At 47.6% G+C, this 14,012-nt stretch overlaps 1 protein-coding gene across 1 annotated transcript in view; it reads left to right on the top strand.

The window, feature by feature from the left end:
* Nucleotides 1-14,012, top strand: part of COL23A1 (collagen type XXIII alpha 1 chain) — a 357,570-nt gene that overhangs the window by 304,417 nt on the left and 39,141 nt on the right. The window contains exons 4-5 of the mRNA XM_081287686.1: nt 3,700-3,707; nt 5,553-5,579. Coding sequence (XP_081143812.1) covers nt 3,700-3,707; nt 5,553-5,579 — 35 coding nt within the window. The remainder of the gene's footprint in view (nt 1-3,699; nt 3,708-5,552; nt 5,580-14,012) is intronic.

Here is a 14,012-nt window from a genome sequence, read left to right as displayed (position 1 = left end):
AAATCATGGCATCTTCCTTGACTCATCCCCTCACCCTCTCCATTCAGTCTGTCAGGAAATCCTCTCCATGCGTCTTCACCACCGACCCAGCACCTAACCACTTCCTTCAGCACTGATCCAAAACCCAACCACTTCCACCCCATTCACTGCTACCTCTGGCTATGGGCCACCATTCTCTCTCCCCTGCATTGCTGCAAATAGCCTCTGGCTTCTACTCTTGCTGCCCCTCATTGTGATCATTTAAAATGCTAGCCAGGTTGTATCCTGTCTCTGGTCAGGACCTGACAAGGGCTCCCATCACAGAGATAAGATAAAGTCCCAAGAGTGGCCAGCAGGCCCTCCCCCACTGGCCATCAACCCCAGTGCCTCTGTACAGCTACTTCCCATTCTTCTCCAGGCCCCTTGGCCCCCTTTCTGCTCCTTAAACACGCCAGGCACCCTCCTGCCCTTGGGTCTTCCCTTTGCCTGGTACATATTTTCCCCAGCAATTGGCCCTCCCAAGACCTACACTTCCTTCAAGGCTTTGCTGAGAGGTCATCTCTGGGAGACATTTTCCCTGAACATCCTGTGGAGTATTCCAATCTGCCTCTCCTCAGCACAAATGGTCCCCCCTTCCTTAAACACTAGAGCCTCTCTTCTTCTATAATTCATATTGACTTCCAAGTGATTCGTTATGTTTATGTATCTCATCTGTCACTCTCATTAGAAGGGAAACTCCATTAAGATGGGGATTTTTGCTATTTTCACTGATGTATCCCAGGTACCTAGAACAGTGGTTGGCAGAGGACAGGCACTTGGTATCTGTGGAATGAGTGACTAAGGATGTCATCTGGGAATCACTGTAGCGGTCAAGAGATGGTAGTAAGAGGGATTAGGGTTGTGGAGTTGGAGAGAGATCAGTAGATGGATTCCAGAGTAGGAAACAATGGGCTGATAGTCTCACCTACTTGGGAGGCTAAAGTAGGAGGATAATTTGGGCCTGGGAGTTTGAGACCAGCCTGGGCAACCTAGTGAGACCAGGTCTCAGAAATAAATAAATAAAACTTAAAAACAAGCAGAAGAAACAATGGATGCATGAATAGACTGGGGATGGAGAGCATATCCAGGGTGGGTCCTCCTTTTCCAGTTCACACAACTGGATGGGGGTGACATCCTTCACTGAGACCAGGAACCATGGAAGAGGAGCCAGGCTTAGAGAAGAAGACCATAAGTGTGGTTGTGCACATGTTGGAGGAAATGGAATCATTCAAGAAGAAATGTTAAGTGGGCATCTCGGAAAGGGAGACTGGGATTCAGAGGCACAGTCGGGGCTGGAGATGCACATTCGGGACTCTTCTGCAGAGGGTAGCCACAGCATGGATAAGATTCTTAAAGAGGACAGAAGAGAAGAACCAGCAGAGAAGTGAATTGAGGAGCTAGAGCCCACACTTGAGCCTTGAGGAAACTTCACACATAAGACTGGGGCCAGGAAAGTGGGTGGAATATGACATTTTGGAAGCCACATGAAGCAACTGCTTCAATAACCTTTCAGTCAGTCTGGGGATGTAACTCAGTGGTAGAGCAGAGCATGGGTTCCATACCTAGCACCAAAAGAAGTCAAAGGAGGAGAAGGAGGAGCCATCAGCAGCAGGGATTCTGCCTAGAGGCCGAGTAAAATGAGCAGGAGACAATGGCTTGGTTCACTGGTGTGGAGGCGGGTCTTTGGAGACATTGTGAGAAGGAACAGGTTGAATCCAAATCAGAGAGTCACAATTAAGTGGAGGATGAGGAGTTCAAGACAGTGAGCATGGACGCCTCTTGGAAGCAATCTAGCCTCGAGGGAGTAGGCAAAGATGGGGTAGTCATAGAAGGGGATTGGGACCAAAAGGTGCTTTTTTTATGAATGGGATTAGAGCGCATTTCAAAGTTGTTGGGAAGGATCTGGCCTGAGAGAGAGAGCTGACTGCGACAGACGGGGGAGCGGAGAGGGGAAGGGAGGGACCCAGGGAAGGCGTTGCAGGAAGCTGGCCCTCACTGGAGGTGAGTCAATCCCTTGGAATAAACTCTTGCATGTGGAGAGGCAGGTGAGCACAGGCACACGTCTGGCCTTGGGAAGATGATGGTGACTCTCCCAAAGCTTCTGTTTTCTTTGTAAAATAAGAAGCAAGGTCTGGCTGAAAAGGAAGGGTCGATGGGATGTCCTAGCTGCCAATGTCCTGCTCTGCTCCCCGGTGTAGTTAGGAAAACCACAACCTCCCCGACCCTGTGTTGCCATTCTTGAGGATTAGTGTATCAGTTTTCTCAGCCAAAAATCCTGGTCTTCTTTTCTTCCTCCGTACACCCCTTAACCCCCCATTCGTCACTCAGCAAGTCCTATCTGTCCTCTCTGACTAGTACCTTCTGACTCTCAGCTGTCTGTCGCCACCGTCATCCATAAGGGACACCTGCAGTGACCTATGAGCCCCCCTCATTGCTCCTCCATGCAGAACCCATCAGTGACATCCTGCTGCCCTTAGGATCAAGCCCTCTCCCGCCTGTCACTTGAAAACAGGCCCCCCCCACCCCACCCCACCTCATCCCCCACCCCCCTCTCTCCCACCCCCCCCCAGCTGGACTCTGTACCCAGGCCCCTCCCCCACTGCATTCTGCTCCATTTCTCTTGTTCCTCAAAATCCCAGGGATCTTGGGGTGTTCCATCTCTGCAGCACTCCTCCCTCCATTGCCTCACCCTGTTAACTCACTTCTCTCACCTCCTGGACTCGGCCCATCCCTCTTCCTGAGTCGGCCATCCTGGGGCAGCTCCTTGTTGAGTGCTTGGAACTTCCTGTGCTTCCCCCCAGCATGGTTTTCTTAAGTGTCCGTCTGTTGAATAAACATTCCATGAGTCAAAGGTCTCGACCCTTGTACTCACTACTGGGTCCCATTCTTTACCTCCAGCAGCCCCCTGCTCACGGTGGGCCATCCATAATTACTCATTGATCAACTGACTACATGTTGTATGTGGCCTCGTTATGCAGTGAGGTTTGAAGTCTCACAGGAACAGAGGAGTCACTGGTTGGGCCAGTACTGGAGCCCACTTTCCAGAATGTATGGCATCACTATCCAACTACAGCCATCCCTCAATATCTCTCTCTCTCTCTCTCTCTCTCTCTCTCTCTCTCACACACACACACACACACACACACACCAACCCCTCACCCATCGATGTTTCTAGACTTGTCCCCTTCAATGTCCTCATGCACATCTAACCCCAGGGCTGGACCACAGGCATCCCCCACCCCCACTCTGCTCACACTCACAGATCCATGTGACCTTACCTCTCCCCAAAGTGTTTTCCCTCAATAGAAATGAGAGAACCCATAGTGAGCCCCAAAACTTATTTTTCAAGCAGGAACAAGGTCAATTCTTACTCAGTTGCTAGAACCCAACATGAATGAGCACCAACCAGCTTCCTCGAATGAATGCATGAACCAATACATATGGCAAATGTCATTACCACCCACATGACCATCCCGGCCCCTCCAAGGACAAAAATGCCTCTTCTGCTCTGCCACTTGGCCTTGGGACTGACACTTGTTTGTAAAGCTATTACAGACAATAGCTGTGACACTGTTAAAACCTTGGCAAGAGGCAAGGGGACCAGTGGCTGTGCTGAGAACAGGCAAAGGGACCTTCTCTGCCTTCAATGCTGATGGTGGCTCCTCTGCTTGTGTTTTGCAGGTCCTCCAGTAAGTGTCCTGGCTTTGTGCTCATCTCCTGAAAGATAAGACATTTATTCGGTTTTCTCTCTATAGCACACCCATGAAAATAATTTTTGTTTAGAAAGATGTATCCTTTAAAAAAAAATGAGTGCTGGAGTTGTGGCCCAGAGGTAGAGAGCACTTGTCTCGCATGCATAAGGCACCAGATTTGATCCTCAGCACCACATAAAAATAAATAAAGATATTCTGTCCATATAAAGCTAAAAAAAATTTTAAAAAAGAAAAAATTGTGTTGGAGGTGTAACTCAGTTCTAAGATTTCCTAGCATGTGCAAGGCCCTGGATTTGACCTCCAGCACTAGAGAAAAAAAAAAAAAGAAGAAGAGGAAAGGAAAAATATCCATCTAAGACAGGGGCCATATTCTTTATTTAACTGGCAGAAAAATGCAAGGCAAGCCCAGAAGCTGTGGGTGTGATTTGCCTGCTGAAACATCCTGTGACTGGCACGAGCCTGGTGGCTCCTTACCAAATCTTTGGCTCAACCTAGTGCACAGAAATGCAAGTACCAGGCCCGTATTTGTGCAATGGTCTGCAGCCACTGATATTTTTAAATGTTTTTTATCAGATGAGCATTGGCAAAGGAGGCTGTAGAGTCAGGCAGTGTCTCCAGGAATGAATTGGGCTTCGTCACGAGGTCCAGGGTTCGTTTTCCTTCTTGACCAGAATGTCTCCCTCCCTGGCTTAAACAGCTGGGACCTCATGAGCCTAAGTGACTGATGAGGGTGTTGAGATAGCAGCCGAAAAGTGCCACTGCGTTTAAGAAGGGTGTGAGGAAAAGCACTGAGCAGCCCCACAATTTCCCTCAGTTCAGTCGGCCTGGGGCAGTTTGGAAGCAGGATTGTCCGTGGCCTTGGAAATCTCACATTCTCCAGGCCCGGAGATGCTTCTGTCTTTGATTCCTCTTGGCAGTTTTTCAGAACCTGATAAATTCTGATGAGTCCATTCAAGAGCACATTGACAGTCCACTTGAACCAAAATGAACCTTCCAAAGGAATTCTTCTCAGCTGAGCCTTTTGGGTTTTGACTGCCTTTTATCCCAATTCATTTCCCCCATCAGCACCCTTCCGGATCTGGGCTTCTCCAGGCATGTAGCTCCACTTTGAGCCAAAAAAGCAAGCCAACAAAAATGCATAGACGTATTGGCCACAAGGGAGGTTTCCTTGTTGGGGATGTTCCTGGTGGTCCCCCGAGACTGGGGTGAGCTCGCTGAAATGCAAAATACAGAGGATCGTTGAGCGATTGTTTTTTGATTTGGTTGTTGAAATACTAGATGTATTAAACAAATGCAGAAATGTTCGAGCGACAACTTGCAATCAGGGCTGACCTTTGCTGAGGGACAGAGAAGTAGCCAGTAGCCATAAATGTCCCTGTTCCTCCAGTTCACCCCATCCCAGTGGAACCAGAGAGGAAATGAGTATTTCCATAAGTCCAATTTAAGGAATATTTTCAGTTCCTGGTTCAGTCATGGTAGATGTGACAGTGCCCTCCTGAACCTCGTGTCCCCATATGGTCTTCACCATATGCCCCAGATGATGTGGGAGGGACACACCTGAGTGCACACCCTGGTGGCTCCAATGGAGGCTCACGCCCCTTCCAGCTGCCTGACTCTCCAGGCAGGAAAAGGGTCCTCTGTCCCCCAGACCATCGGAGCCCTAGGCTTCTCCCCCTTAAAACAGCGAGCTACCACCAACAGCAGCCGCTGCTGCAAACCATGCGGAACGTGGCGGGGGGGATGCTGGGCCCTGAGTCCTAAGTGTTGCCAGATGGTTTTCTGCCGAAAGTCTGATTATTAATGACATATTAATTACCACAGGGGCAATCAGGACGAGATGGCTACCCGGTAATTTGTCATTTATTTTTTGCTCTCTCTGCCCTTTCCTCTTAAGCCGATATCCTTTCCCTGAGACTTGATTGAATTCTCTCCTCTCCTATCTTCCTTCTCTGCTCCTAAGTAGCTGTGATCTTTCCATGGAGGGGACTTAGCACAGGGTCTGCACAGACTCAGGCCACACAGATTTTCAGGTTGCCCTGGAGACAAGCAAAGAGGCTTCCCATGGATGACCCAAAAACACTGAGTCCACCCAACACTGTACCCTCCAGCACAGAGTGCCAGCCCTGAGCAGGGAGTGCAGCCTGTGGCTGGGACATGCCTTTTCCAAAGGGTCTGACTGCCAGTCTCTTCCCAGTGGGCAGGGGATCCCTGTCCCAGCCCCCCATGGCATGTCACCACTCAGGAACAGGGCTTCGGTTGATCCAGTCTGGCCTTCCACATTTCAGCTAAAAGTTACCTTACACTTGGAGTAGACGCCCCCAGCCCAGGCCTTGAGGGCACCACATCAGAATTAAGAGAGGATGTGACCCTGACACTGTCAAGTCCTGCAGAGGTTAAGGACTGTGACAATCACATCCAGAAGTCCTGATGCATCAGAAAGAGCAGGAGTGGGGCCAGCGGAAGAGTTACTTAGCATCACCAACATATGGAGAGACAGACATTCTGTGCTTTCGGGACAGGAAGACGAAGGATGGGAAATGTTGGTTGATTCAGAAGTCATTCTAATGACCAAATCCATCCAGGGTCAGGATGGGCTGGCGACAGAAGTAGGTCGTCCCCAGTTCTGCAGATGCTTTCCCAGTAGGCCAGGGAAAGCATTACTGCCTCCAGCATCAGGGAGACCTGGACTTGGATTCCATCTCTACAGGCTCTTGGCTGGGTGACCTCAGGAAAGATACTCACCCTCTCTGAGCTTCCATTTCCTGCTCTGTGAATAGGGTAATGAAAGCCTCCTGTGCTGTGTAAGACTTGGGAGTAAATGAGACTGAGGAGATGACAGCTATGCATAAAGCACAAAGTAGGTCATAAACTCAGTCCTCCAGGACTGGGTAGAAACTTTGGGGACATTTATCTAATGCCCGGAGCAACCCCGTGCTAGGTCCAGAGTAGCCTGGGGTCTCCCAGTTGATCAAGGCAGCTCCCCCAGCAGCAGTCAACTTGGCATCTCAGACAAGAAACCCCCAGCTCTGCGTGAAGAAAGAATGAAATGTGAAAGGGAGCCATGATCTGCTTCATCCCCCCGGGAGCATCCTGGGGTCAGGGTCCTACCCCCGTCCCAGCCACCTACCTGATTAGGAAACAGTCAGGTCCCCATTCCTGCACATGGCAGCCAGAGTCTTAGGGAGTCACAGGCTTTTGCTAAAATATTTCAGCCTCCCACTGGGAGATGATCAGCATTCCCAGCTCACTGGAGTACTGCTAACAGAGCTACTCCCGGAGACCTGGTTAACTGCCCCTCCAGGGTTTCTCTTTACAGATGCTGCCCAGCTTACAATAGGCTTACATCCTGGTACCCCATCCTAAATTGAAATTTTCTCAGATCAAAATTGCACTTAATGGAGCCCATCTATAATCCCAGCAATTTGGGAAACTGACGAAAGAGGATCACAAATTTAAGGCCAAATTCAGCAACTTAGTGAGACCCTGTCTCAAGATAATAAAAAGGTCTGGGAGCAGTGGTAGAGCATCTCTGGGTTCAATCTCCAGGACCAAAAAAAAGAAGAAGAAATAAAATTTTTAAAGAGAATGCCTATATGAACCTAGCTTAAAAACGTCCTAGCTTAGTAGCACGTCACTGTGAGGTCTAAGCTGACCGCCCCACCACCACCACCACCCCACGGTCTTGGGGCTGATGGAGCCGCAGCTCACTGCCCTCCCCTGCCCAGAACTTGTCCCCAGTTCTGCAGATGCTCTCCCAGCACCCTTGTCCCTCTGCATATCCACACATCCAAAGGGGAGGGCTGGGAGGTTGGTGACTTTCCCTTCTGCCCCGTGTTTGCTTCCTCTGGGCAAAGGGTGACTGGGATTCCTTTTCCTTGGCTGTGAGCATCAGAGAGGATATTGGCTGATGATGGTGACACTTTTTCCAAAGTGAGGCATCTGTCCCCTCTAGAGGCTTCTCCTCTCCCTGCCTTCCTCCTTTGACCAGGTCAGGTTAGGGGGTAGCTGGTGGCTCTGTGGGTGACAGGCAGGCAGGAGGCTGGTATGGAGTTAAGCAGCCGGGGTTTGAATCTAGTTTTGCCACTCATCAGCGTGGAACCACAGGCAAGCCACCAAGCCACCCCGCCATCCTGAGTCCCCGGCTCCTTCCTTATAAATGGAGGATGATAAAGGTCCCTTTCTTAGGGAGCCAGGGTTTGGGTAAAATGAGGTCACAAGTACCCAGAATGCCACAGGTCACAGCAAACCAAGGTTGCCAGTACCTGAGGACACTACAAGATTGTTGGGAATTAAACAGGAAGTTTATTCTGTGACAGATGTTTGGCTCCAAGCCTGTCCCAGAGAAGGGACTCTGTGAATGCTGGCATCTGGGAATGTAGGGACGGGGATATATGGAACCCAAGTGTCCCTCTGGCTTGAAGCTGGGAGCTTCCTGGAAAGGAAAGGGGTGAGGACCCAGCGAACCTTCTTCACTTCCTGTTTCCAGGCAGCTCTGAGCCTTGGTCCTGACAGCAGTTCCTTCTAATCACTGAGAAGTCCCAATCAGGCTGGGCCTAGTGAGGGGTAAAGGGACCCTGTCAAAATCTCCAGGACACTGGTGTCACCAACCTCAGTTGACCTTTTCCAGAGGCCACTCTGGCCAACTGTCATAAAGACCCCCATCTCCACACAGATTTGGGCGTCTTCCCTGGCTGGGCTGGGCCCACTCCTGGTTCAGGATATTAGTGAGCAAGCATCAGGAGCAAGCTCACCAAGCTGCGTGCCTCCAAATGCCCTCATAGGCATCTCTTTTTGTGAGATCCATGGGGTAGGATGACACCCTGCTTGGCTTCCCTGCAAGAGGGAAAGCAGGCCCCTGCAAGGAAGGGAAGGACTTCTGTGGGCACAGGGGACCCACGTGTTTTGAACTGAAGGCTGATCTCTTAGCTGTGGAGGACAAGAGAGCTTGGCCTGCTCTTGGCTTGAAACGTGTTTACAGATGGCTCCATGCAGCCATCCCAGGTTGGGGAGGCTGCCTGGTGCCAAGTGGTCTTGGCCACTTATGAGAGCCCTCATTTATACAGAGGATCACCATGGGCTTCAAGTTGGTCAGGCGCACATCCAGTTCTTAGCTCAGTGGTGTGGACTCAGACAGGTCCTTGACCTCTCAGAACCCTAGGGAGGTCACACTTGTGGAATTGAAGGATTAAATAAGATCCCTACAAAGCCCATGTCCAGTCCAATGTGTGGCAGCCCCTGCCTACGTATCACTATCTTCCTCATCACTGAATAAAACTCAACAGAAGGAAAGACGGGCTTGAGAAATCATCCCAGCTGAGCACAGTGACTCATGCCTGTAATTCCAAGAATTCTGGAGGCTAAAACAAGAGGATTGCAAATTCAAGACCAGCCTCAGTAACTCAGGGAGACCCTGTCTCAAAATAAAAAGGTCTGGGGATGTAGCTCAATAGTAGAGCATCCCTGGGTTCAATTCCCATTATTGAGAGAGAGAGAGAAAGAGAGAGAGAAAAATAGAAAGAAATCATCCTAATCTTACATATTGTATGCATGTAATAAATTACATCTCAATTTAATCAATCAAAAATCTTTTGATTCATTGTGCTGGGGATGAAACCCAGGGCTTCACACATGCTACGCAAGCACTCTACCACTGAGCTACAACCTCAACTCAAAATAAGATTTAAAAAGAAATAATGAAGAGCAGGGGGAGGGAAAGATGATGATATAAAATCATTCTAATTGACTGAACATACATTTGGGGCATTTGGAAAGAAAAATAGTTTTGAGAGTGGTCAGTTTGAGAAAAATCTTTTTTTTTTATTGTTGGTTTTTGGTTGAGAAGTTTGTTGTTGTTGGGTTTTTTAGTAATTGGTTTGGTTTTTGTTTCTTTTTGCATCTTAGTAAAAAACTTTAAGACCATCCTCAAGGAGGACATTTGTTCTCTTTTGCCAGAACCTTGTTAATTTCTAGGGGGAAATAAGAGCAAGAACAGAGTAAAGCAAAGGGCCATGGCAGAGACCATGTCGCCTGCATTTTCTGCATTCACCCTTCCTGGCCCCTCAGCTGAAACCAGGTCCACATGTGCAGAAATACAAGTGGCCAAGGGACATGGAGCATAGGGGCCACCCACATCTGTGGGCCAGGTGGTAGATTCAAGGTGGTCAGAGCTGACAAGTACCCTGGGGTCACCTTGTCATGCCCTCCCTGAAGAGGCTGGCCTGACCTTTCTGTTTCCGAGGGTTAATTAACAGCACTCTTCTGGTTGTAATAGTGCACGTCTATTGCAGAACATTTGAGAAAATAGAGAAAAGCACACACAAAAAAGACTAAAGTAATCTCTAGTCCTACTATCCACAGATAAGGCTTCTCAATATTTTGATGGTTGTTCTTCTAGGACTTTTTATGTGCCAGCTTGTTTTAATATTTATTATCATAAAAATGGGATCACAAGAAACACACTTTCTTATAAACTATCTTTTTCACTTAATATATCATGAGACATTTCCACATCATTAAAAATCCTCATAGAATATAATAACTACATAGTATTTAATCATATGTATAATTTATTTAGCCAGTCTCCAAGTTATACTATTTATATTGACAATTTTTCATCCTTAGAGTCAACATCCTGGAAATAAAAGTAGACTTATTTCCATGATTATCTTTATAGAATAAATGTCTAGAAGTCGAATTGCTGTACCAAAGGGTTTGCACATGTTTAAGGCTTTTGATGTGTATTGCCAAATTGCCCTCCAGGAGGCTGCACTAATTTACATTCCCACCAACAGCGTATGAAAATGCCGCTTCCCCAAACTCTGGCCAACTGTGGGTATTATTTAATTTATTTCAATATGATAAGTTTAAAAAATATATGCGTGTATGGATGGATCTTGTTTTAATTTGAGGTACATTTGCACTAGAAGTATAGTCCTAGAGATCAAACTAGTTTTGATAAAGTTTGTGTAGTCCTAACTGCCACCTGGTGGTATATATTGGAATTGCAGGTATAGAGTTTAAAGAGGAAATCACCAGCCTTCCAGATCTTTCAGCTCCCAATTGATCCAGGGACAGCAGACATCATGAAATCAGCATCATAAGGAGAATTCTCAGGGAAGATCATTGTGAATCAAAAATGGGACCTTCAGGGCTGGGGATGTGGCTCAAGCGGTAGCGCGCTCGCCTGGCATGCGTGCGGCCCGGGTTCGATCCTCAGCACCACATACCAACAAAAAAGATGTTGTGTCCGCCGAGAAGTAAAAAATAAATATTAAAAATTCTCTCTCTCTCTCTCTCTCTCTCTCTCTCTCTCTCTCTCTCTCTCTCTCTCTCTCTCTCTCCTCTCTCACTCTCTCTAAAAAAAAAAAAAAAAAAATGGGACCTTCAGAGGAACCCTGGCCACAGCACTCTCCCCACAGTGTAATTGGGGCAATAATCGCATTTATGTTGATCAAGTGATTTTGCCATCTCATAAATAGGAGGCTTGATTCTGTTCAACAAGTCTGGTTGATGTCAAGCCCAGTGAAGGACACTAGGGTAGAACAATGGTGGGTCAGATCTAGTGGCAGCCTTTGTAGAGCTGTGTGGGATAGAGAAGAAAGAATGACTAGAGGCACAAGTTGATCTTCCTAAATCTCATTTATAACAACCTGTCTAAGCTGCAACTTCTGACTAAGGTAAAAAAAAGATTTGTCTGTCTCCACTTTGACTTTGCACAGAAAACATTAGACTTTCTCATCATCTCCATTTCCTGCCTTGAAATCCTTGCTGCTGCTTCTAGTATTTTGACTTTGTTGATCTTTCATGATTTTCTAGTCTGATTGGCAACTTCAGAAGATAATGCAAATAGTTTTTGAATGTAGTTGAATGTGCTAAGAAGATAAAAAATCTGGGATGTGATGAGCATGCTGGCTGGGTAGATAAACAGGTATCATTTGGATTAAATAATTAAGAAGCTCTTGGAGAAGATGACATTTGGATTGAGACTTAAAATGATGAAAAAGATTCAGAGATCTTAGGGAAGATGTGTTCTCCGCAGAGGAAAAGGCAAGTGTGCGGGTCAGGAAGTTGGAGCAAGCTTCATGTGTCCAGGCACACTTGAGGCCAGTGAGTCCAGAGAAGGTGAAGACAAGATCGTCTCCGGGGGTCACACAGAGTAGAACCTTGAGGGTCACGGTGAGAGGTTGACCAAGTTAGTGAGGGGCAGGAGCACAGAGGAACTTGGCCCTAGAGACAGCTGCCAAGGGTCCGAGATCCCCTCATCCTAATGCTTTCTTCAGGAGCACAAAAGAAAGACTGTCACCTCTCATTCCCTGAAGCTCTCCCAATGTGCCAGGGAAGCAAGTGCAAGTATTGAGTGCTTACTGGGTTCACACTCATGCTTTCTCACCCTGAGAAGCCAGTGGTATCTGCCCAGCTTGACAAATGACGAGTCCCGAGCACACAGGGTAACAGGACTTATCTGAGACACACGGCCACCTGCATGCCAAAGCCTATTAGTGCCCACACTACAGGATCCCACTCCATGACACCAACCAACCAGCCTCTCTGTGAGCTGGTTACAGCCACAAGATCAGGACCCCAAGGCTACATAACTGGCAAAAGGGTCACTCTCTTCTCCCCACCAAAGAAACAGATATTCAGAGTGAATGCTCAGTTTCTCCTGCTCATCATTGTCTTTATCCAACCCTGGAGCTCTCTTCTTGTACACTGCATTTGGTAATCCCTATTATCAAAATTTGGGTGTTCTTTACACACACCCCAAAAAAGTCTAATAAAGTCCATTTTTCCATTTCACCTTCTCTCCTATTCCTCATTCATCCATCTGTCTTAGCCATTATTAGAAATCAGAAAGAAGATCATCCTCTTGTGATAAAATGTCTAATTGTGTTTCGATGGCCAGGATCCTGGCCCTGTCAAGTTGCAGCTGAATGGAGCCAAACAGGCCAGGGGACTGCCACCAGGCACCAGTATGAGCACAACTCTATCCCTACCTTTCTGGGCCTCTGTGTCTACATTTGCAAAATGTGATATTTGGCCTGGATGAAAACATTAAGAATCAGATCTGTGCAGCACTTCACAGGTCTATATTCCATCCTATATCTGTCTATTTTCCATTACTATAATGAAATACCTGAGGCGGACTAACTTTATAAAGACAAAGGGGTTATTTAGATCACAGAACTGGAGGTTCAAAGTCTAAGATTAGGTGTGGTGGGAGAAGGGGGGGATTTGTTTGGCCTTTGGGAGGGCCTAACAGCAGATAGCAGCATCACAATGGCAGGAACTCATGTGAAAGGAAGAAATCCCATCTCAAAACAGGAAGCCAAAGGCTAGAGGAGTGAGTCTCTGGTAGAATTCGAGCCTAGCAAGTGCAAGCTCTGGGTTCAATCCCACATGCCACCAAAAAAAAAAAAAAAAAAAAAAAAAAATCAGGAAGCAGAGACAGGTCTCTTCCTGAGACACACCCCAGTGACCTAAGGACTTTCCATTAGGCCACACTTATTAGAGGTTCACATGGCCAAATTGGAGACCAAACTTCCAACATATAAGCCTTTGGGGGACAAATTAAATTATCATTCAAAGAACCTTACAGTGCATTGAGCAGGGCTATAACACACACTTTGGGCTTTGGGCCCCAAGGAGGAAAGAGGAATTCTGCCTGGCACTAGAGAACACCTCACAGAAGAGGGACATTTGAGGTGTGTCTTGAGGGATGAGTAGGAGTTTGGTGGGAAGACGAGGTGGGAGGCATTCCATGCTGTACCAGCACTGGCACTAAGAACAGAGTACAGAGGCACAGTGTTTTCCCACACTCCCCGGGGACAACGAAAGGAGAGAGGGTGATGCTGAGTCACCCAAATGACATGCTCCCCATGCCCACCCAGCAGAGTCCAGAAGCCATGGAAGCCCCTAAATGACATGGACAGAGTTGTGCAGGTTGAGCATCCCTGATCCAAACATCTGAAATACTTCAAAAGCTGAAACCATCTGGGCACGCACATGATGCCACCTGACCTCACGGGATGGGTCACAGTCAACAGGCAGATGCACTGAAAATATTGTATATAAAATTGCCATCAAACCAGGCTAAGTGGTGCATGCCTGTAATCCCAGCGGCTCAGGAGGCTGAGATAGGAGGATCATAAGTTCAAAGCCAGCCTCAGCAAAAAGCGAGTCATTAAGCAACTCAGTGAGACCCTGTCTCTAAATAAAATAAAAAATAGGGCTGGTGATGTGGCTCAGTAGTCGAGTGCCCCTGAGTTCAATCCTCAGTACCCC

Source organism: Spermophilus citellus, assembly GCF_964194105.1.
Source record: "Spermophilus citellus genome assembly, chromosome: 1".
NCBI lineage: Eukaryota > Metazoa > Chordata > Mammalia > Rodentia > Sciuridae > Spermophilus > Spermophilus citellus.
The sequence above is the reverse complement of the archived record's forward strand: the minus strand, read 5'-3'. Positions and strand labels throughout refer to the sequence as shown.